General features: G+C 60.7%; 3 protein-coding genes across 4 annotated transcripts in view; 2 read left to right on the forward strand and 1 right to left on the reverse strand.

Annotated features, from left to right (window-relative positions):
• Nucleotides 1-6218, forward strand: part of REXO1 (RNA exonuclease 1 homolog) — a 32486-nt gene extending 26268 nt beyond the window's left edge. Inside the window, exons 5-16 of one of the 2 annotated variants that reach the window (XM_032176719.2) lie at nucleotides 607-770; nucleotides 1935-2066; nucleotides 2273-2396; nucleotides 3192-3305; nucleotides 3433-3570; nucleotides 3681-3794; nucleotides 4414-4487; nucleotides 4858-4968; nucleotides 5376-5491; nucleotides 5619-5757; nucleotides 5843-5963; nucleotides 6034-6218. In XM_032176719.2, coding sequence (XP_032032610.1) covers nucleotides 607-770; nucleotides 1935-2066; nucleotides 2273-2396; nucleotides 3192-3305; nucleotides 3433-3570; nucleotides 3681-3794; nucleotides 4414-4487; nucleotides 4858-4968; nucleotides 5376-5491; nucleotides 5619-5757; nucleotides 5843-5963; nucleotides 6034-6122 — 1436 coding nt within the window. In that variant the 3' untranslated portion in view covers nucleotides 6123-6218. The remainder of the gene's footprint in view (nucleotides 1-606; nucleotides 771-1934; nucleotides 2067-2272; nucleotides 2397-3191; nucleotides 3306-3432; nucleotides 3571-3680; nucleotides 3795-4413; nucleotides 4488-4857; nucleotides 4969-5375; nucleotides 5492-5618; nucleotides 5758-5842; nucleotides 5964-6033) is intronic. The other variant, XM_058428247.1, reaches the window with a different exon arrangement.
• Nucleotides 1-21174, reverse strand: part of ADAT3 (adenosine deaminase tRNA specific 3) — a 147278-nt gene that overhangs the window by 95020 nt on the left and 31084 nt on the right. The gene's annotated exons all lie outside the window — the stretch shown is intronic.
• The window catches only part of ATP8B3 (ATPase phospholipid transporting 8B3), a 31796-nt gene continuing 18563 nt past the window's right edge, over nucleotides 7942-21174 (forward strand). The window contains exons 1-13 of the mRNA XM_058428135.1: nucleotides 7942-8031; nucleotides 8984-10175; nucleotides 10477-10871; nucleotides 11656-11717; nucleotides 12922-13013; nucleotides 14470-14583; nucleotides 15539-15637; nucleotides 16124-16185; nucleotides 16645-16717; nucleotides 16856-16926; nucleotides 17362-17444; nucleotides 19893-20051; nucleotides 20547-20754. Coding sequence (XP_058284118.1) covers nucleotides 10624-10871; nucleotides 11656-11717; nucleotides 12922-13013; nucleotides 14470-14583; nucleotides 15539-15637; nucleotides 16124-16185; nucleotides 16645-16717; nucleotides 16856-16926; nucleotides 17362-17444; nucleotides 19893-20051; nucleotides 20547-20754 — 1271 coding nt within the window. The 5' untranslated portion in view covers nucleotides 7942-8031; nucleotides 8984-10175; nucleotides 10477-10623. The remainder of the gene's footprint in view (nucleotides 8032-8983; nucleotides 10176-10476; nucleotides 10872-11655; nucleotides 11718-12921; nucleotides 13014-14469; nucleotides 14584-15538; nucleotides 15638-16123; nucleotides 16186-16644; nucleotides 16718-16855; nucleotides 16927-17361; nucleotides 17445-19892; nucleotides 20052-20546; nucleotides 20755-21174) is intronic.

The raw sequence follows: 21174 nt of genomic DNA on the forward strand, positions 1-21174 counted from the left end.
ATGTTGCTCTGAGACTAGGGCCAGATGTCCCCGCTCACAGCTCCCCTTCCTGGGTCGGTGCCGAGCCCCCAGTCCAGAAGCCCCCCCCGCCACACAGACATACATGCCCAGGTTGCAGCTGCCCGCATGGCCAGCCCTCCAAAACAGCCCCTGCAGGCCTGGCCGCCTCCCTCTGGTTTGTGACTTCATCAAAGGGCGAGGCAGAACACAAGAGGCCGCAGGGCAGGGCTAGCCGCTAGTCACAATGAGCAGGTTGGGGGCACCCAGACCCCTCCGGTCCTCTGTCCGGGAGCCAGGGCCTTTCCCTCAGACATCGATGCCTTGGGCTTGGGGTCAGAACACGTGGCAGAGGCCTGGACTGCCCCACCGGTGACTTGGCCTGAGCGGCCTCCACAGCCTGACCTGTGTCCTCAGCCTCGATGGACTTCCCTGAAGGCAGCTAGAGCCTGATGTCATTGCGCAGCCCTCACCCCTCGCCCCGGCCTGGCCCCCTGCACGCAGAGATGCACGTGCTGCTGGCGCTGAGCGGCCGCGGCTGCCTGGTGCTCCGCCACGTGGTGATGGGCAGCCACTCACCCTGCGCCCACACCCCCTGTGCCCTGCCAGCCCCCACAGGTGTCAAGAGGACCCTTGTGGCCAGCGGCAGCCAGCCCTCCAACGGCCCCGAGCCGGGCGGCCAGCAGCTGAAAACACGCACATTGTCGGGGATGGCGTCCAAGACTACCACCACCATCACCCCTAAGCGAATCGCCCACAGTCCATCCTTACAGGTAGCCCCTCCCATCTCGGCCAGGACCACCACCCCCAAGACCACGCCCTGAGGCCCGGCCTCATGATGGCCCAGCCCCTTCTGGCCACATGGGACCTGCAGAGGGCCAGCCTCGCCCCTGCCCTGTGGGCCTTCGTGCTCCACACTGCAGTACAGCCTTCACCTTCCCTCCCCATGCCCTGGTGGTTTTTGTTTGTTTGTTTGTTTGTTTGTTTTTGAGACAGGAGTCTTGCTTTGTCCCTCAGGCTGGAGTGCAGTGGTGCGATCTCGGCTCACTGCACGCTCTGCCTCCTGGGTTCACGCCATTCTCCGGCCTCAGCCTCCTGAGTAGCTGGGACTACAGGTGCCCGCCACTACGCCTGGCTAAGTTTTTGTGTTTTTAGTAGAGACGGGGTTTCACTGTGTTAGCCAGGATGGTCTCGATCTTCTGACCTCGTGATTCACCCGCCTCGGCCTCCCAAAGTGCTGGGATTACAGGCGTGAGCCACCGCGCCCGACCACCCTGGTAGTTTTTTGTTTGTCTTGTTTTTTTGTCGGTTGGTTTTTTTTTTTTTTTTTTTCTTTAGAGACAGGGTCTCTGTTGCCCAGGCTAGAGTGCAGGGGCGCAATCATGGCTCACTGCAGCCTCGACCTCCTGGGCTCAAGCGATCCTTCCACCTCAGCCTCCTGAGTAGCTGGGACCACAAACTGGTGTCATCACACCCCAGCTAATAATTTTGTTTTTTATTTTGTAGAGACAGGGTTTTGCCATGTTGTCCAGGCTGATCTTGAACTCTTGGCCTCAAGTGATCCTCCTGCCTCAGCCTCCCAAAGTGCTGGGATTATAGGCGTGAGCCACCACACCTGGCCTTATTTTGTTTTTAATTAATAGACTTTATGTTTTTTGAACAACTTTAGGTTTCTAGGAAAATTGAGCAGAAAGTACAGCAAGTTCCCATGTGCCCCCATGGCCTCAGTTTCCCACGCCCTTAGTTCCCCCTGCCCTCAGTTTCCCCTGCCGCTCCTGTCTTGCCTTGGAGTGTCTGTCCCTACTGGAGCCAGGCTGATCTGTCACAGCGCACCTCACTGTTGCCTCCAGCCACGGTCATGGCCTCATCACGTCTGCGTTTCCCGCTGGAGGCCTTGCAGAGGCCCTCACCCACGGCTGCTTTTGCCTTCCCTCTAGAGTTTAAAGAAACCCATTATCCCCAAAGAGTTTGGGGGCAAAGTCCCCACTGTCATCCGCCAGCGCTATCTCAACCTGTTCATCGAGGAGTGTCTCAAGTTCTGTACCTCCAACCAGGAGGCCATAGAGAAGGTGAGGTCCTGGAGTTCCTGTCTGGCCGGCCGGGTGGGGACTAGGGGTCCAGGGTGGTCCCCAGACATCCCCCGGCCTCTCAGCCGCAGCTGCGACCCGGAGCTGCCTGGGAGAGATGCAAGTCCCCGACCCCATGGCGACCCCACCACTGGGGCTCCCCGGCACCAGGCAGGCATGGCCTCAGCTGGGCACCACGTGTCCCCCAGGCACTGAACGAGGAGAAGGTGGCCTATGACCGCAGCCCCAGCAAGAACATCTACCTGAATGTGGCCGTGAACACCCTCAAGAAGCTCAGGGGCCTGGCCCCCAGCGCCGTGCCCGGCCTCAGCAGTGAGTCCCTGTGGGTGGGGGAGGCTCAGGGTTGCTCTTGGGGTGGCAGCTGGGCTGGGACCCTCGCTGGGACCTTCACGGCCCTGAGCTCAGCCACAGTCTCAGACAAAAGGAAAGCGCGGGTGCTGTGAGGGGGCTGCCTGCTGCCTGGTTCCCAGGCTTCTGTGTAGGACGGGCCTGGCCCTGGCGTCCTCTCTGTCAGCTACCTTCCTCTGCTGAGTCGGGTCTCTGAGCCGAGCCGAGGGGCCACCTGCTAATGGAGCCGCCGCAGCCTCTTCAAAGCAGGAGGCCCAGGGCTGGGCGAGCTCCATGCATTAAGCTCTGCGGAGGAAGAAAGCGGAGACCTGGGCGTTTCATTGCAGCCTCTCCAGGCTGCATTAAGCTCTCACCGGCCCCCACCCCTGTCCCCGCCTCCATTAGCACTCGGAGGGGCCCGGGGTTGGCGTCGCAGGCTGGGTGGCCCATGGAGGCTCAAAGCCCTCGAAAGCCATTAGATCCCCCGTGCTGTTCTCCCAGCCCTTCTCCCTTCGCTTTAGGGGAGGGGACGAAGACTTCGGCCGTGGGGCCTCTGTGCAGCTCTGGGGCCTGCAGAGCTGGGGGCTGCCCTGCGTCCCCGGCCCACCACATGTCTGCCTCTCCTGTTCGGGTCAGGCTGGAACCCGGGGTCAGTGGGGCGCTGTCCCAGGAAGGGGGAGTTGAGGCAGAGGTCTGAGGAGGGCAGGGTGGGTGGGAGAGCAGGCGGGGCGGGGGTCTGAGCCAGCTAGTTAACACCCTCGTCCCCCCCGCCCCTTCCAGAGACCAGCGGCCGCAGGGTTGTGTCCCACGAGGTGGTGCTGGGAGGCAGGCTGGCCGCCAAGACCAGCTTCTCGCTCAGCCGTCCAAGCAGCCCCCGGGTGGAGGACCTGAAAGGTAGGGCCCCGCCCCTGCTCTGCCGTGGTGCTTTGTGGGCCCCTGCCGGCCCAGCCGCCTTTCCCGGTGGTGTCCACCGCCCCGTGGGCCGTCCCAGGCAGGGGCTGACCACCGTGCCTGTCCACAGGGGCTGCCCTGTACAGCCGCCTCAGGGAGTACCTGCTTACCCAGGACCAGCTCAAGGAGAACGGCTACCCCTTCCCGCACCCAGAGCGGCCCGGGGGCGCAATCATCTTCACAGCTGAGGAGAAGAGGCCCAAGGACTGTGAGTCTCTGGCCTGCGATGGCCTAGGCGGGCAGGTGCAGGACGTGGGCAAGGCCGCGCACGCGGGCCCCAGCGTGAGCCTCAGCTTCCACCCGGGTCCCCACCCACAGCTTCCTGCAGGACCTGCTGCCGCTGTGGCACCGAGTACCTCGTGTCCTCTTCAGGCCGCTGCGTCCGGGATGAGGAGTGTTACTACCACTGGGGACGGCTGCGCCGGAACCGGGGTAAGGCCTTACCCAGGCCCTCCATCCCACCCAGGGTCCCTGGGCTGCACCATCCCTGGCAGAGCCGGGACTAGCCCTTGGCCTCATTTTCTCTCCACCTGTTCTTTATGCAAAAGTAAGACGAGCTTTCCCATGACAGCGTTCAAATGCCACCACCTGAAAGGCCCTGTGTCCCTGCCTTCCTGTGCCCTTGGTCCATGGAAATGTGGAGGCTGCTGGCCCCAGGAGCGGAGGGGCTTGTCCCACCCTTGGCCTGGTTGTTCCTTTCAATCCCCCAGGCAACCACGCAGCCTTGCTCAGGACACATGGCCAGCCTTGCACAGCCTTGTGGCGGCCCCTAAAGCCATCACCTCGGGGGTACCTGGAGGGTCCTGCCCGAGGCAGCGCTGCCCGAGAGGCCTCTGCAGAGTGCGTTGGTTTCCCTGGATCCAGGCCTGGGCGTCTTGGCTGCCAGACTATTGCCGGAGCCTGGTCTGCTTCCAGCTCTGCCAAGAGGCTGAGGCCTCCCGTCCTCAGTCCTCACTCCCTAGTAGGGCTCGGCAGATGCAGGTGGTCAGTGCCCTGGGGACTGTGGAGTGGGCCTGGCCGGGCCCTGACTGTGTGTCTGTGTCCCCTACAGTGGCCGGAGGCTGGGAGACCCAGTACATGTGCTGCTCAGCTGCCGCCGGCTCTGTCGGCTGCCAGGTCGCAAAGGTGAGCCCTGGCGTCCTGGTCCCCTCTGCCTGTTCTCAACAGACTTCTGCCTCCCCGTCGTTGGTGTGGGGTCTCGGGACACAGTCCTGGGCTCAGGGTCTGGGCCCCCGGGCAGCCTTTCTTGTGTTACCCAGAGAACGTAGCACCCGTAGGCCCCAGGCCCTGTCCCTGGCCACTTCCCATCCTGGGAAGCCGTCCTCCCTTTGTCTTCTTGGCAAGCCCCCTTCCCCACCTGCTCACCAGGGTCCCAACCAGTGAATGGGCGTGATGGATGGATAGGATGGTCCCGAAGGGCTCAGAGATGTGCTGCTGCCACCCCCGCCCCCACTGCACCCCGAAGCCGCCCTCACCTGCCTTCTCCACCCCCCAGCAACATGTGCAGGATGGCCGGAAGGAGCGCCTTGAGGGCTTCGTGAAGACCTTTGAGAAAGAGCTCTCAGGAGACGCCCACCCGGGGATCTACGCCCTGGACTGCGAGATGGTGAGGCCGTTCTCTGCCCAGCCTCCGGTTTAGGATGCGGGAGGACCTGGCCTGGTGCAGCTGCCCCATATGGCCCCATCTGGGCCTGGCTCACCGGCCAGTGCTCAGGGTTTCTCTCGCAGCACCGGTGCCTGTGGCTCCTGCCCTGGACCAACACCCCATACTTCCCAGCAGAGCCAAGCGCACCGGGCACTGGGCCCTGGCTCTGCCTGTGAATGGGAGGCAGGAGGGCTTTGGGAAAGGGGGTTGCTGAGGTGACACCCCACTTGGCGTCTCCTAGAAGTCCCACAGAGTCTCTGGCCACTGCCTCTGCCTTGCGGCGTTCTGGAGACCCGAAAGGGGGCAGGGGAGGGGAGGGAGGGAGGCCGGTGCCTGGAGCACATCTGAGGCACATCCCTCACCCGCAGTCCTACACCACGTATGGCCTGGAGCTGACGCGCGTCACGGTGGTCGACACGGACGTGCATGTGGTTTATGACACCTTCGTGAAGCCCGACAACGAGATCGTGGACTACAACACCAGGTGTGGCCAGTGCCCTCCGGGAGCTGGGAGCCCTCCCCGCTGCCTCTCCCCAGGGACCCACCCTCCCCGCCCCACCAGCCAGTGCTTCCAGGCTGAGCCCTGGTGCCCCTCCTGCCCGCTCCCCCAGGTTTTCGGGGGTGACGGAGGCTGACCTTGCTGACACAAGCGTCACGCTGCGTGACGTCCAGGCCGTTCTGCTGAGCATGTTCAGCGCTGACACCATCCTCATTGGACACAGCCTGGAGAGCGACCTCCTGGCCCTGAAGGTGCCCTGCCGGCCCGGGTCCCGCGCGGTTCTCCAGCAGGACCTGCGCAGGCCCCACGTGCGCTGACCTCTGCCGCTGCCCGCAGGTCATCCACAGCACCGTGGTGGACACGTCTGTGCTCTTCCCCCACCGCCTGGGCCTCCCCTACAAGCGGTCCCTGCGGAACCTCATGGCCGACTACCTCAGACAGATCATCCAGGACAATGGTGAGTGCCGGTGCCTGCCCTGGGGCCGTCCCTGCGCAGGGGCCACGTGCTCACCGCATCTGCCCCGCAGTGGATGGGCACAGTTCCAGCGAGGACGCCGGCGCCTGCATGCACCTGGTGATCTGGAAGGTTCGAGAAGACGCCAAGACCAAGCGATGACGCCTGCCCGCCTCCCACCCGCCTCTCCTGCCGCCCCACTGGTCCTTAGCCCCAGGCCTCTTCCAAAACAGTGCAATAAATCTCTGGTAACCCGTCCACCTGGCCGAGGCAGCCCAGAGCAGTGGGAGGAGCTGGTGGCCAGAGAACGCCCAGCCCACCCCTGCTCACGTCCTGCCGCACCCCTCCGCCCGTCCCCACCCTCTGCCCCCCAGCCCTCTGGCGTCTCTAGAAACTGCTGCTGACGGAGACCAGGACAGAGTCCGCCCCCACCCGGCCCGCAGCCCCTCCTGCCCCTCCTGCCAGGCCTTCCTCCCCAGGTGGTGGCCGGCACCTCTGCTCCTCACATGGGTCGAGGGGCGGGCTTGTCCCGGGTTTGTTTGAGACAGTCTTTTTTTATTTTGTATTGTTATTTTTATTATTTTTAATTTAAACCTGATGACTTGCACAGCATCTTTCCCACCGGGAAGAGCGGGCCTGCTGCCTTCCCTCCTGGGGGGTGGGAGTGGGACAGACCCCAGTGGGGGCCAGGGCCGCACTCAGCCCAGCGTGGGCTGGACCGGCCTCTGTGCTCCAGGGGCTGGCCTGTTTTTGGGGCGCCGGCTTCCACCACTCGCCGCCCGACCCCTGCACTCCGTGACCTCTGAGAACCCGGCCGGCCCCTCAGCCCCAGGGTCCGTCGTCCGGAGGGAGCCCACTGGCCTCCGGACACTGTCTTCCCGCCAGAGCCCCGTCCTCCTCTGCGGGGCTCTCCAGACCCCCTTCCCCCTCACCTCCAGGCAGGGACAGAATAAATGTTTGTATGGATTTTAGATTTTGTGGTGGTCTTGGTCTTGGTACTTGGTGAGCCCTCTGCATGTGCCCCAGGGAGGCCACTGTCCCTGCAGCCAGGACTGATTCTCTTCCCATCAACGCAGAGAAAACAGCAGTGAAACTTTCCCTCACAAAAGCTCACCCAGTGCTGGCTCCCCCAGGGCTGGGCCACACCTGCTGTGGGGTCCCAGTTCCAGCCCCAGATCATGGGCCACCATCCTGTAGCTTCTAGTGCCTCTTGGACAGTGGGTGGTGTCTCCAGTCCTGTGTGGAGCTGGGCCCTGTGCACAGAGCTGGCATCCCTCTCTGCCTTGCCCAGAGATAGGGACTGCACACAGGTGGTGAGAGGGGGTTAAAGAGACTGGGAGCTGCTGCGTGTTGCCCGTCAAAGGATGGAGTGCAGACACGAAAAGCTGTTCCGGCCCTTACCAGGAAATGCCACACATCGTGTGGTGCACAGACATCTCAGGCAACCTTGGTTGCATCAGGACCCCACTTGGGAATGGGAGGCCCAGGGGTGTTTGGGCCCCACTTTTTATTGACCTCAAGTAGAAAAAGTGACGAGCCTCGTGGGACAGGACCCAGCAGCTGGGGGCAGGTTGCCTGGAGGGGGTTTCCTGCCACCCTGGTCTCAGGCTTCTGCTGAAGGGCAAGGCCAAGGGCGCAGGGCCCGGGATGAGGACGTGGGGGCCCTCCCCAGAGGACTCCATCCCAAGGCTGCAGAGGTAGAAGGGTTACCTTCCCGGTTCTGAGTTCTGCATCCCTCCAGGGCCCTCCACCCTCGAGGGCTGTTCCTGTGACTAGGTGACTCTCCCCACCTCTTCTGTAAAGGAGTTTTCTTTATTTTTGAGACACAGTCACGCTTTGTCACCCAATCTCAGCTTGCTGCAACCTCTGTCTGCTGAGTAGCTGGGATTGTGGCCGTGCCATCACACCTGGCTAATTTTGTATTTTTAGTAGAGATGGGGTTTCACCACGTTGGCCAAGCTGGTCTTGAACTCCTGACGTCAAGTGATCCACCTGCCTCGGCCTCCCAAAGTGTTGGGATTACAGGCGTGAGCCACTGTGCCCGGCTCTGTGTTCTAAATAAATGGCGCAGGTGTGTATTCGCTGTTTCTGTGCATTCCCATGTGATGTCAGCCTCCCCCTTCCCAGAACGCACCTGGTGCCTCAGGACACAGCCCACGGGGGGTCCCAAGGCTGACCTGCCCTGGCTTCAGCCCCCAGGGACTCCCTTCAGCTTGTGAAGCCACCTGTTGCCACTGGAGGCTTCAGGGCCTTTGCCCAAGTGCCCTGGGCAAGCTCCTGCCCCCAGATGGTGCCCCCTGCGAAGGCTGGGGTGGGGGAATCTGGTCCTCACAGCTGCACCCAACCAGGTCTCTTGTACAGTTTATGAGAACGGTGTGTTCAAACCCCCAGCCCCGGCTCTTTTTCATAACCACTGAGCAAGCAAGCGCAGGGGAAGTGTTGAAGGAATGAAAGGAGAGAAGTTAAACACAGTGGCCTGCCTGCCTGCTTGTGGTCCCAGCTACTCTGGCGGCTGAGGCAGGAGGATCGCTTGAGCCCAGGAGGTGGAGGCTGCAGTGAGCTCTGATCACACCACTGCACTCCAGCCCAGGTGACACAGTGAAACTCTGTCTCTAAAAAAAGAGAGGTTCCTTGGCAGCCTCCAGGGCCAAGCAGTCTTCCAGTTTGGGCTTCCAAAGAAAGAGGGTTTGTGATCACCGAGAGCCCTCAGGTGGTTGCCACTTCGATGGGGGAGGTGGCCTCCCTATCCCCCTCCACCCATGTTTGCCTCTCCCTTTGGGCCCTCACCCCAGGTAGCCTCACTCTTGGGGGCATTTCATCTTCAGCAGCCCCTCCGCACACACTTTCTGACCCTGGCTCCAGGACCTATCTCTGGCCTGGACCCGCCCTAGCCTTGTCGCTGAACTCACCCCTGACACTTCTTCATTAAGGATCCCTGAACCCTTGCCACCTGCTGGACAGAACCCTGCGGGCTTCCTCCTGGCCTTAGAGTGGTCTCAATGGCTATAACCGCCTCTCCCCAGCCTGGTGCTCAGCCCTGCATCTGCACTCGTTGAACGTGTATGGGATGAATGAACGAACCCGGGACACGGATCAGACACGACTTAGACACCGGCCGTTACCTGTGGTCCTTCCTCCTGCTCTCTGCCACGCTGGCCCCACCAGCCTCAGCCCCGTCAGGTCTGCAAGGCCCATTCCAGCCTGACCCAGGCCCACCTTCACAAGAACCCTTCCAATCCCGCCCTGCGGTGCAAGTTCTTTCTGCTCCCTGACCAAGCCCGGCCCGACCGTGCCCTGACACCCTCTTCCCTTTCAGGCTCCGCCCCTGCACTGGCACTGCTCCCTAAGGCCCTCCCAAGGCCCTGCCTTCTGTCCTGGACCCAACCTGAGCGCCCTCCTACCCTGACGCTGCTCTGCGCGGCCCCGCCTTCCTCCTTTGTCACGCCCCCGATCCTAGCCCCGCCCCTACCTTGAGCCTGCTTTGCAAGGCCTTGCTCAACCCCGCCTCCCTCTTTGGCCACGCCCCTGGATCCTGGCCCCGCCCCTACCTAAACCCTGCTCTGCGCGGCCCCGCCTCCTTCTTTGGCCAAGCCCCGGGTCCTGGCCCCGCCCCTACGCTGACTCTGCTCAGCGACACCCCCGTTCGGCCCCGCCTTCCTCCTTTGTAACGGCCCCGCCTGCAGCCCCCGCCCCTACCATAACACTGCTCCGCAAGGCCGTGCTCAACCCCGCCTCCCGCTTTGGCCAAGCCCCTGAGTCTTGGCCCCGCCCCTACTCTGACTCTGCTCAGCGAGACCCCGCTTGGCCTCGCCTTCCTTCTAGCCCCTTCCCCAAAGTCCCGGCCCCTCCCCAGACCCAGGCACCGCTCCCGAGCGTCTTCTATCCTGGCCTGTTCTGCGAGGCTCTGCTCGGCCCGCCCTTCTGCCGTGACCACGTCCCTGAGGCCTGGCCCCGATCCTGCTCGGCCATGCTCCGCTCGACCCCACCCTCGAGGCCCCGCCCCTTCTTCGCCTTGGCCCCACCCACCCCTCCAGGCCCCGCCCTCGGTCCCCTTCCGGGCTCCGAACTGGCTCCACCTTCGCCTTGGCCGGGCCCCGAGGCCCCGCCCCGAGACCCCGTCACCCGTTTCAGGACCGTTGGCACCGGGCTAACGGTTCCACCACGTCCGCCGCCCTGGACGCCCGCGGCCTGCCCCTCCCTGTCTGTCCTGCGCAGGTGAGCGGCGGGTGCTCCCACTGCTGTGCGTCCCCGGGAGCCCGCGCACGCTCTCTGGGCTCCACCCGGGCTGAGAGCTGGGGTCGTGGTGGCGGGGGTGGAGAGGGCGCCCCTAGAGGTTCGCGCGGTCGGGGCCCCGGGGCGGGTGCAGACAGCCCTGGACTCTGGAGCCCTGTCCAGGGCGGTCCTGTGCCTCTGCGGCTGCGGGAAGACGGGGTGGGGGGCTTCCGAGTAATGGGGCGTCCCGGTTAGTGAGGGGGCAGGAAGCCAGCGCTGTGTCCGTGTCTGTTTCTGCCCCCAGATACACTTTGTGTGGATTCTGGCCATTGAGCATTCTCTCCAACTCTCCAACCCCCAGTCTGCCCCCACGGGGGTCTCCCCCACCTCTCCCCCGTCCCACAGCCTAAACCCCTCTTGGCCCTGAACCTCCCTTTTCCTCATGTGGTGAATGGTCACTGGCTCCGCTCAGACTCCCAGGAGCACCAGAGCTGGCCCTGAGCCAAGCCCTGCCCCACCAGGACCTGGGGACACGGGTGACTCAGACGTGACTCAGGAAGGCTCAGGTCCTGCTAGCATCCGCGGAGGTGAGAAGGTGATCAGAGCTGGGATGGGGGACTCCCCAGGCAGAGGGGCACCCCAGAGGAGGCACAAGGCCCAGGCTGTCCGGGCTGGGAAGTATGAACAGAGACTGGAAGGGTGAGGACGGGTGCACCCGGCGGCCGGAACACAGGGGCAGGGGCTTGGCGGAGAGGGCGCTGCTAGAGAGCTGGCAGGTGGGGGGCCAATTGCTGGCGTCTAGGGGTGGTTTGCCTCACAGGGGGCCAAACCAGGGCCGCTGGTGCAGGGCTAGAGCTAGACCCACATTCCTGAACCTGCTAATGGAGAAGATTCCAGGATCTTCCGACGATGTGCCGTCTGCCTGCATTGCCCCCATCAGAGTTTGCTGCCCAGCCGGAGGGGTGAGGAGGCGGGTGGCCATGCCTGACCCTCATGCTGTGTTTTGAGATATAACATATAGCCCGGGGGTCCCATTCAGTCAGTGAACAGACGACTGAGCCCCTAAGCTGGTGCCACATGGGGAGAGGGGCAGGAGGCCGTCAGCGAAACCAGGAGGAGGTGAGAATGGTCCTTCCAGGAAAAGCGAGGTGTGGGGAGCAGTGGCCGGAGGCTGGCGTGGCTGGCGGTAGAGTCCTTCTAGGCTGTACTGGTGGGAGGTGACCAGGGTGGCTGGTGGGGGACACTGGCAGATGGGCTTTTGCAGGTTTGAGGATCATCTTGGGGTCCCCTGGGTCTCAGGGTGTCCAAGGCAAGACACACAGCCTATGGCTGGACATTCAGAGCCTGGAGGGGAGGCTGCAGATGAGTGTGGGAGGTAGCATTTGAGAGGGCTGGCCCTTAGGCTGTGAGCTCCTTGAAGACGGAGTGGTGCCCAGCAAGGGCTGGGGCCACTGCTGTGACCCGGGGCCCCTCTCTCCCACAGCCCAACCAGCATGGGCAGCCTCAGCCAGAGAGAAGATCTCCAAGATGAGGACAGGAACTCAGGTGCTGATCCTGGGCAGAGGGGGCGGTGCAGGTGGGAGGGACTACGAAGTTCAGGGCTGGCAAGGCCGTGGTGGGTCTCGCCTATAATCCCAGCACTTTGGGAGGCTGAGGCGGGTGGATCACTTGAGGTCAGGGGTTCGAAAGCCTGGGCAACATGGAGAAACCCCGTTTCTACTAAATATACGAAAATTAGCTGGGTGTGGTGGCGCATGCCTGTAATTACAGCTACTGGGGAGGCTGAGACAGGAGAATCACTTGAACCCAGGAGGTGGAGGTTGCAGTGAGCTCAGATTGTGCTACTGCACTCCAGCCTGGGTGATAGAGCGAGTCTCCATCTCAAAAAAAAAAAAAAAAAGTGCAGGGCTGAGGCTGAGGCTGAGACAGGCTGGGGCCCCCCAGACCTGCACGTCAGGCCTTGCCTAGGATTCTCATTTGGTTTCTAGTAGTCTCCAACCCCAGTACTGACTGGGTTTGGGGGATTTGGCTCAGGATTTGGGGGCTGCATGCCCAGAAAGATCTGGGCCGCCAGCTGGATGTATGGCCTTGGACACCCGAGAGCCCATCACCGAGCCTCAGTTTACCCCCCCTCTGTAAAATGTATAGGCCTGGGCCAGGCACGGTGGCTCATGTCTGTAATCCCAGCACTTTGGGAGGCCAAGGCGGTGGATCACGAGGTCAGGAGATCGAGACCATCCTGGCTAACACAGTGAAACCCCATGTCTACTAAAAAATACAAAAAATTAGCCGGGCGTGGTGGCGGGCACCTGTAGCCCCAGCTGCTCAGGAGGCTGAGGCAGGAGAATGGCGTGAACCCAGGAGGTGGAGCTTGCAGTGAACCGAGATTGCGCCACTGCACTCCAGCCTGGGCGACAGAGCAAGACTCCGTCTCAAAAAAAAAAAAAAAAAAATGTATAGGCCTGAATGGGTCTCCCAGGGCCTGTTCTCTGCGTCTCAGGACTGGCCTGTGGCCGGGGGGCGCGGGTGGCCACTCTCGGAATCCACTTGTGCCGGCGCCAACTGTGGGCAGGGTTCTGGTAGGTCCCCAGGTGGCGCCCACTGCCCGACTGTCTGTTTACCGGCTCCGACATCTCGGGCCTCCCCGGCGCCTGGGTCCCGCGGGCCCCATTAGCCCTCCTGCAGGCAGTCATTAGGGGTGTTTGTCCTGGGCCTCAATCTCCAGCGACGCCCGGCTGTCTCGCTGCAGCATTCACTTGGGAGGTCCAGGCCAACAACCGCGCCTACAACGCACAGTTCAAGGAGAAGGTGTTCCTGTGCTGGCGGAGGAAGAAATACAAGGTGGGCGGCCCCTCCCGCACCTCCCCGGCCCCCAGAGGAGCTGCCTGGTACCCCTGGGGAATCTATTTTTTGCACCTCCTGAGTCCTGCCTCTGCTTGTATTTGCTCGATAGTTTTCTTTTTTCTTTTTCTCTTTTTTTCTGAGACAGAGTCTCCCTCTGTCGACCAGGCTGGAGTGCAGTGGCGAGATCTCTGCCCACTGCAGCCTCCACCTCTGGGGCTCAAGCAATTCTCCTGCCTCAGCTTCCCAAGTAGCTGGGATTACAGGCGTGCACAACCACGCCTGGCTAATTTTTGTATTTTTAGTAGAGACGAAGTTTCATCATGTTGGCCAGGCTGGTCTCGAACTCCTGACCTCAGGTGATCCACCCACCTCGGCCTCCCAAAGTGCTGGGATTACAGGTGTGAGCCACTGCGCCCGGCCTCTTTTTTCTTTCTTCTGTTTTGAGATGGAATCTCGCTGTGTCGCCCAGGCTGGAGTGCAGTGGCGAGATCTCGGCTCACTGCAACCTCTGCCTCCCGGGTTCAAGCGATTCTCCTGCCTGAGACTCCCGAGTAGCTGGGATTACAGCCACCTACCGCCACACCCGGCTAATTTTTTGCATCTTTAGTAGAGATGGGATTTCATCATTTTGGCCAGGCTGGTCTGGAACTCCTGATCCACCCGCCTCGACCTCCCAAAATGCTGGGATTACAGGGGTGAGCCACCATGTCCGGCCGACATTTTTATTTTCCTCTCGAGGACCAAAGCGCCTGTCCTAACCAAATCACTGGTTTGGCACAAGAGTTCTGTGCATGTCATTTGCCCTGTCCCAGTGCACGTGAGGGTCAGTTAATACCCAACCTGAAAGTACAATGTGTCCATCGGGGCCCTACCTGAAATCCTCTTGGGTGTCTTGCTTTGGTCACAGCTCAATGAGTCTTTGCACTCAGTAGAAGCTCAATTAATGCTGGCTGCAGGCTTTTGCATTACTGAGCGGGTGCTCAGTAAATGCTGCCCTGAGGCCTTGCATTCAGCAGGTGCTCAGTAAATGCTGCCCTGAGGCCTTGCATTCCGCAGGTGCTCAGTAAATGCTGCCCTGAGGCCTTGCATTCAGCAGGTGCTCAGTAAATGCTGCCCTGAGGCCTTGCATTCAGCAGGTGCTCAGTAAATGCTGCCCTGAGGGCTTGCATTCCGCAGGTGCTCAGTAAATGCTGCCCTGAGGGCTTGCATTCCGCAGGTGCTCAGTAAATGCTGCCCTGAGGCCTTGTATTCAGCAGGTGCTCAGTAAATGCTGCCCTGAGGCCTTGCATTCAGCAGGTGCTCAGTAACTGCTGGCTCAGTAGGTGCTTAATGAGGTGTCCCATAGCCCAGAGGATGCTGGGCAAGGCCAAGTGGGGCAGGTCTGGCCTCGGGCACCCCCATCCCCTGGCCTGGATGGCATCCCCTGCCAGGCGGCTCGCGGCTCTCGTTCCAGACCAACGTCGTCCGCACGGCCAAGTACAGCTTCTTCTCGTTCCTGCCGCTGAACCTGTACGAGCAGTTCCACCGAGTGTCCAACCTGTACTTCCTCCTCATCATCATCCTGCAGGTGAGGCGCGTCGCCTCCTCCAGGAAGTCCCCCCAGCCACCTGAGTGGGATTTCATCATTTTGGCCAGGCTGGTCTGGAACTCCTGATCCACCCGCCTTGACCTCCCAAAATGCTGAGTCCCTACCACCCTGCCCAGGGCCTGGCACACAAAAGGCACTCAATACACGTTGAATGACGAAGGTGGATGGACGGACCCTCCAGGTCTGATGACGAGCACCCTCTCCACACCCCGTTGGTTCCTGCTGGGCAGGGCTGGGCGTCGGGAGGCATAGCTGTTCCCCAGCCTAGACAGCCTTGGCCACGCAGCTCCCCTGGCCCCCGCCCTCCTAGCTGACCTCAGAGGCGAGGGGGAAGGAGGAGCCCCAGAGCATGTTCTTGGGACCTGCAGAGCCACTTCCTGGTACCTGGGTGGTCCAGGCCAGCGTGGGGCCAGCAGCCAGCCAGCGGTGCTGTTTTCAGAGCACCCACTCTCACCCGACATCTCATTTCTGTTCTGGATAGAGAGGTTCTCCTTTTATCCGTCGAGTCATTCAGCATTAATGGAGTACCTACTGTGTGCAGGCCACTGGCCGGGCACCAGGGTGGGGGATGGTGGAGCTCACACCTGCAGGGTGACCTGGGGAAGCAGGGACACGGGAGGGAGGGGCAGCAGTGGCGGCCAAGCTTGGGGCTGGTGAAGGCTCCCTGGAGGAGGCAATGTGGGAGCTGGGCTTGGATGGGAGAAGAGGAGTTTGCTGGGGAGACGAGGCGTGTGGGAGAAGTTCCAGGCAGGTGGAGGGATGCCGGGGGGTTTGTCCCGAGGGCTGGGGGGTGGGGATGATGGCTGGACTCCGGCCAAGGTGGCCAGCAGATGCGTCACATGGTGTCAAGTGCGGGGCTGGGTTGGCTCGGTGGAAGGGCAGGGGACGGGGGAGTGGGCTGCTGTAACCCTTCCTGCGGCCGCCTCCACATCAGAGCATTCCCGACATCTCCACGCTGCCCTGGTTCTCGCTCGGTGCCCCCATGGTCTGCCTCCTCTTCATCCGTGCCGCCCGGGACCTGGTGGACGACATCGTGAGTGCTGTTGGACGCAGCTGCCTGGGGGAGGGAGCAGGGGCCGAGTGGGGGGCGTCTCTTGAGACCTGGGCGAGAGCGGGAGGAGGGCCGGGCTTCCTGGAGCGTTAGGGGAACATGGGCCTGGGAGCCTCAGCTGTTGGGCTACATTGTCCTTATCTGCCAGCACCCACATTGGGCAGGTGCTGCTGGTGGCGTTGGCTTTGTCGGCTGCGTGGTTTGGGGCCGTTGAGCTTTGGTGGGGTAGTGGTCTGGCAGGCACACTAGGTTGTGGGCAGCTCGCCTGTCTTCTCCGCGCCAGCAGCAGTGGGTCCAGCGGCCCCCATGCCCGGGATCCCTGGGCAGACGCAACGTGGCATGGGGCCAGTGGACAGGGACCCTGTGTTGCGGGCAGGCACGGGCACTGCTGGGCTGCGACGCGGCAGCGGCCCGGGCGGGGGCAGGAGAGGCTGGATGGTCTCTCTGATCCTTTCCCTCCTGGCCCAGGGGAGGCACAAGAGTGACAGAGCCATCAACAACAGACCCTGCCAGATTCTAATGGGGAAGAGGTGAGGCTGGGGCTGCAGCTGGGGATCCACGGGGACATGGGGGGCTCCAGTCCAGCAGGGTCATCGGCCTCGGCAAGTGTCCATCACCTTCCACGCTCCCCGATCTCCCGGCTGGTTGAGTCCGACGGGAACCAGGCCTGCATTCATGAGGCGTGTGGCCGGGATGAGGACAGAGGCCGAGACCCTGATGGCGAAGCCTTGCAGGGCTCAGGGCTCGGGCGATGGGGAGGACAAGGAGAGTCTGAAGAGGACGTGGGTGCAGGACCCTGGAGATCACCGGGTGGGAGCGTGGACCCTCGGGGAGTCGGGTGAGAGGCCGGGGAAGGCTTCCTGAGGGGGTAAAGGCCTGGAGGTGGGGACTGCAGCTGCGGGCCCCACATCATCCCGTGCCTCTGCTCTCCCGGTGTGGGGAGGGTCGGCAGAGGGAGGGGCCTCCTTCGCAACCCCCTCTCCCCTCAGCTTCAAGCGGAAGAAATGGCAGGATCTGTGCGTGGGGGATGTGGTCTGTCTCCGCAAAGACAACATCGTCCCAGTGAGCTGGGGTTGACCCCGAGGTCCCAGAACCACGCGCCCCTGCACCGAGAGTGCCCCTCCCAGGGTGGGGAGGGCGGCTGCGCCCCCAACTTGTCTTGCATCCCCTCTTGCGACGCTTCCCCCCACTCCACCCCAGGCCGACGTGCTCTTGCTGGCCAGCACGGAGCCCAGCAGCCTGTGCTATGTGGAGACGGTGGACATTGACGGGTGAGGAGCTGTGGCGTCGCTGGGGACCCTGGGGGGTGGGGCGCATGGCCCGGAGAAGCCCCCTTCCCCGGTCACCAAGGAGGCGGCCAGCCAAGGTCGCTCAGAGACTTTGATCACTCACCCCAAGAGTGTCTGGGGGGTGGGTGCTGCCAGGCACTGAGGGGAGGAAGATGCCCACCGTCCGCATTGTTTCCGTTGGGTGCATACGGGCAGGAGGTCCTAGGCCCTGGCCTCGGCACTTTGGCAAACATGCTGTGTGGCCTTGGGCAAGGCTTTCTCCCTCTCTGGGACTCAGCCATCCGACTGGCAGCTGGCGAACTAGTAGGTGCCCGGTGAAAATGTTTGAGTGACTCCAGAAGGGGTCTGGGGGCTCCTCAAAGCATCCGTCACCTCCATTTTCACCTCTTTTCACCTCCCTCCTCTCCTCGTCACCAGGGAGACCAACTTGAAGTTCAGACAGGCCCTGATGGTCACCCACAAAGAACTGACCACTACAAAGAAGATGGCGTCCTTTCAAGGTGAGAGGCATTGAGCAGGGAGTCACGTCCCCCAAATCTGTAAAAGTTAAATGTTAGGGTATTTTGTTGTTGTTATTTCTGTTTTTTTAAAAAAAATGTGCTGGCCAGGCCCAGTGGCTCATGCCTGGAATCTCAGCACTTTGGGAGGCTGAGGCAGGAGAATCACTTGAGCCCAGGAAGTCAAGACCAGCCTGGGCAACACAGCGAGATCCCATCTCTACAAAAAATAAAACAAGTAGCTGGGCGTGGTGGCACGTGCCGGTGGTCCCAGCTACTTGGGAGGCTGAGGTGGGAGGCTTGCTTGAGCTCAGGGAGGCTGAGGCTGCAGTGAGCTGTGATCACATCACTGCACTCAGCCTGGGCAGCAGAGTGAGACCCCTGTGTCAAAACCAAAAATAAAGTGCTACATTCTATTAAGTGTAAAATTTAACCATAACACAGTCACATTTGGTTGTTTAATTGAAAAGTCACCTGTGTGCGTGGGCTGGCAATTCCTGTGGCAGGAAGGCCTCTAAGAACAGAGCGCTGACCCCCTCTACTGCTTGGCTGTTTCTTTTTCTTTTCTTTTCTTTTCTTTTTTTTTTTTTTGAGATGGCGTTTCGCTTTTGTCTCCCAGGCTGGAGTGCAGTGGTGCGATCTTGGTTCACTGCAACCTCCGCCTCCCAGGTTCAAGTGATTCTCCTGCCTCAGCCTCCCGGGTAGCTGGGATTACAGGTGCACACCACCACGCCCAGCTAATTTTTGTATTTTTAGTAGAGATGGGATATCATCATATTGGTCAGGCTGGTCTCGAACTCCTCACCTCAGGTGATCCACCCACCTCGGCCTCCCAAAGTTCTGGGATGACAGGTATGAGCCACTGTGCCCGGCCTGCGTGACTGTTTCTTATTTTCCACCTGGAGATGTTTCACAGGTGATGTGGGAACAGTTACTCTTTGCTGCAGCCCAGCCCGGGGGTACAGTTTTGTTTGGTTTTCTTGTCTTATTGCGAAGGAGAGTCACTCTAATTGGTTTGAGGACAGAATCTTTTCCTTGCTCCTCACACCCAAACAGTTTTTCCCCATCTGTCTGTGATATCTGGGGAAAGGCTTAGCCCTGGTGGAGGGGGCCACACCCATCCTCTCTAACTTCCCTGACAGTCCCAGAACTTGGCTAAAGTTTCCCTCTTTTTTTGAGACAGAGTCTTGCTCTTGTCACCCAGGCTGGAGTGCAGTGGCGCAGTCTTGGTTCACTGCAACCTCCGCCTCCCGGGTTCAAGCGATTCTCCTGCCTCAGCCTCCCAAGCAGCTGGGATCTCAGGTGCCCACCACCACGCCCAGCTAATTTTTTTGTATTTTTAGTAGAGACAGAGTTTCACCTTGTTGGTGAGGCTGGTCTCGAACTCCTGACCTCAGGTGATCCACCCGCCTCAGCCTCTGAAATTGCTGGGATGACAGGCGTAGCCACCACGCCCGGCCGGCTCCCTTATTTAACACCATCGGGACACAGAATCATAGACAGGCAGTGACTCTTCCTCTAGCCTTTCCTCCCGGGCTGAGCAAGGAGGCTTTTGTGGGCCCTGGCCTTGTCCATCTGCCCCAGCATTCTCACTGGGCATGGACCCATTTTTCAGAGGAAGAGACTGAGGTTCAGAGAGGTGGCCTGAGGTGTGGGCTTGCCCTATGGTTCTCTGCCCTCTGGCCATCCCACCATGGGTGTCTCCAATTCCTACATCCAGGATGGAGTCAGGCTCCCCATCCCTAAGACGTGATGGGGAGGCAGGTGAGGACCCTTCAGGAACCCTGTGGCCCCTCTCCCTTCTGGGGTCCCAACCCATGCCCCATGGTCATTTTAACCCTCACTGAATGCTGCCCCGGGCCAGTCTGTGTAGGCTGAACCTGTTTTCTCCAACGGAAGTGAGGCCATTGCAGGGTGTTGGTGAACGGGGGGGTGGTGGTGGTTGTGGACAGGCTCCGGCACCCACAAGGAGGCTCATCGATCAGGTGTCCCTTCTCCTCTTCCCCCTTGGCACATTTACTGAGCACCTACTATGTGCAGGTGCTGGGCCGTGCCCTGGGGTCAGAGTGTGGCTGAGACGAGGCTGGCACGAGTTCTCATGGAGCTCACAGACACTAACAATAGCTTTGCACGAATAAACATCTTATCACATGCTGGGATCAGAACCACGAGGGAGGGAGCTAGGAGCTAGGAGGGGCTGATCTGGCTGGAGGATCAGGGAAGTGTGAGTCTCCGTGGAAGGAACAGCCTGCCCAAAGTCCCTGAGGCCAGGCAGGAACAGGAAGGCTTTGGAGCCTTCCTGAGGCAGCCCTGTTCTGGGGTGCTATAGGGCAAGTTTGGGGCACTGGGGCTCATGAGGGTGGCCGGAATGTTCTCACCTGCACCCAGCGCAGGGAACCTGGGGAAGAGGGCCTGAGCCCACTGACCCACTGACCACCTGGCCGCCCACAGGCACAGTGATGTGTGAGGCGCCCAACAGCCGGATGCACCACTTCGTGGGGTGCCTGGAATGGAATGACAAGAAATACTCCCTGGACATTGGCAACCTCCTCCTCCGAGGCTGCAGGATTCGCAACACAGACACCTGCTATGGACTGGTCATTTATGCTGGTATGGCCGCTCCAGGGTCCTGGAGTGGGAGCTGTACCGATGGGGGGGCGTGGTGGATGGATGTGGGGATGGGTGGGTGGGTGGGTGGATGGATATGTGAAAGGATGAGTGCATGGATGGATAGACAAATAGATGAGTAGATGGGTAGGGGGATGGATCTATGGGTGCTTGGATGGGTGAGCGAATGGATGGATGAATGGATGAATGGTAGGTGGGTGGTGGGTATATGAATGAATGGGTAGATGAGTGGGTGATGGGTGGGTGGATGAGTGGGTGGATGAGTGGGTGGGTGGGTGCATGAGTGGATGGGTGGGTGGGTGGGTGGATGAGTGGGTGGGTGGATGGGTGAGTGATGGGTGGGTGCATGAGTGGGTGGGTGGGTGGATAGGTGAGTGATGGGTGGGTGGGTGAGGGGTGGGTGGATGGGTGAGTGACGGGTGGGTGATGAGTGGATGGGTAGGTGGGTAGATGGATACATGTTTGCAAACCCTGCAGGTTTTGACACAAAAATTATGAAGAACTGTGGCAAGATCCATTTGAAGAGAACCAAGCTGGACCTCCTGATGAACAAGCTGGTGGTTGTGGTGAGCTGCCAACAAGTACCCCTGCTCCAGGAACACAGAGGAGGGCAGGGTCAGGGATGTCATCTTCCAGGCCTCAGTTTCCTTATTCTGCAAAATGTGCAGCCTGATCCTGTGGGCAGGTCTTTGGGCCAGAAAAATCTTTCATTAAAGTAATTTTTAAAAATAGTTTTATAAAATAATAATAATGATTTATTTATTTATTTTTTAGATACGGAGTCTCGCCCTGTCACCCAGGCCGGAGTGCAGTGGCACGATCTTGGTTCACTGCAACCTCTGCCTCCTGGGTTCAAGCAATTCCCCTGCCTCAGCCTCTCGAGTAGCTGGGACTATAGGTGCACGCCGCCATGTCTGGCTAATTTTTTTGTATTTTAGTAGAGACGGGGTTTCACCATGTTGCCCAGGCTGGTCTCCAACTCCTGAGCTCAAGCAATCCGCCCTCCTCAGCCTCCCAAAGTGCTAGGATTACAGGCATGAGCCACCATGCCCGGCCAAAATAAATATTTTTTTAGGCTGGGTGAGATGACTCATGCCTGTAATCC

This window comes from Hylobates moloch, unplaced genomic scaffold (genome assembly GCF_009828535.3).
Source record: "Hylobates moloch isolate HMO894 unplaced genomic scaffold, HMol_V3 SCAFFOLD_15, whole genome shotgun sequence".
Taxonomy (NCBI): Eukaryota; Metazoa; Chordata; class Mammalia; order Primates; family Hylobatidae; genus Hylobates; species Hylobates moloch.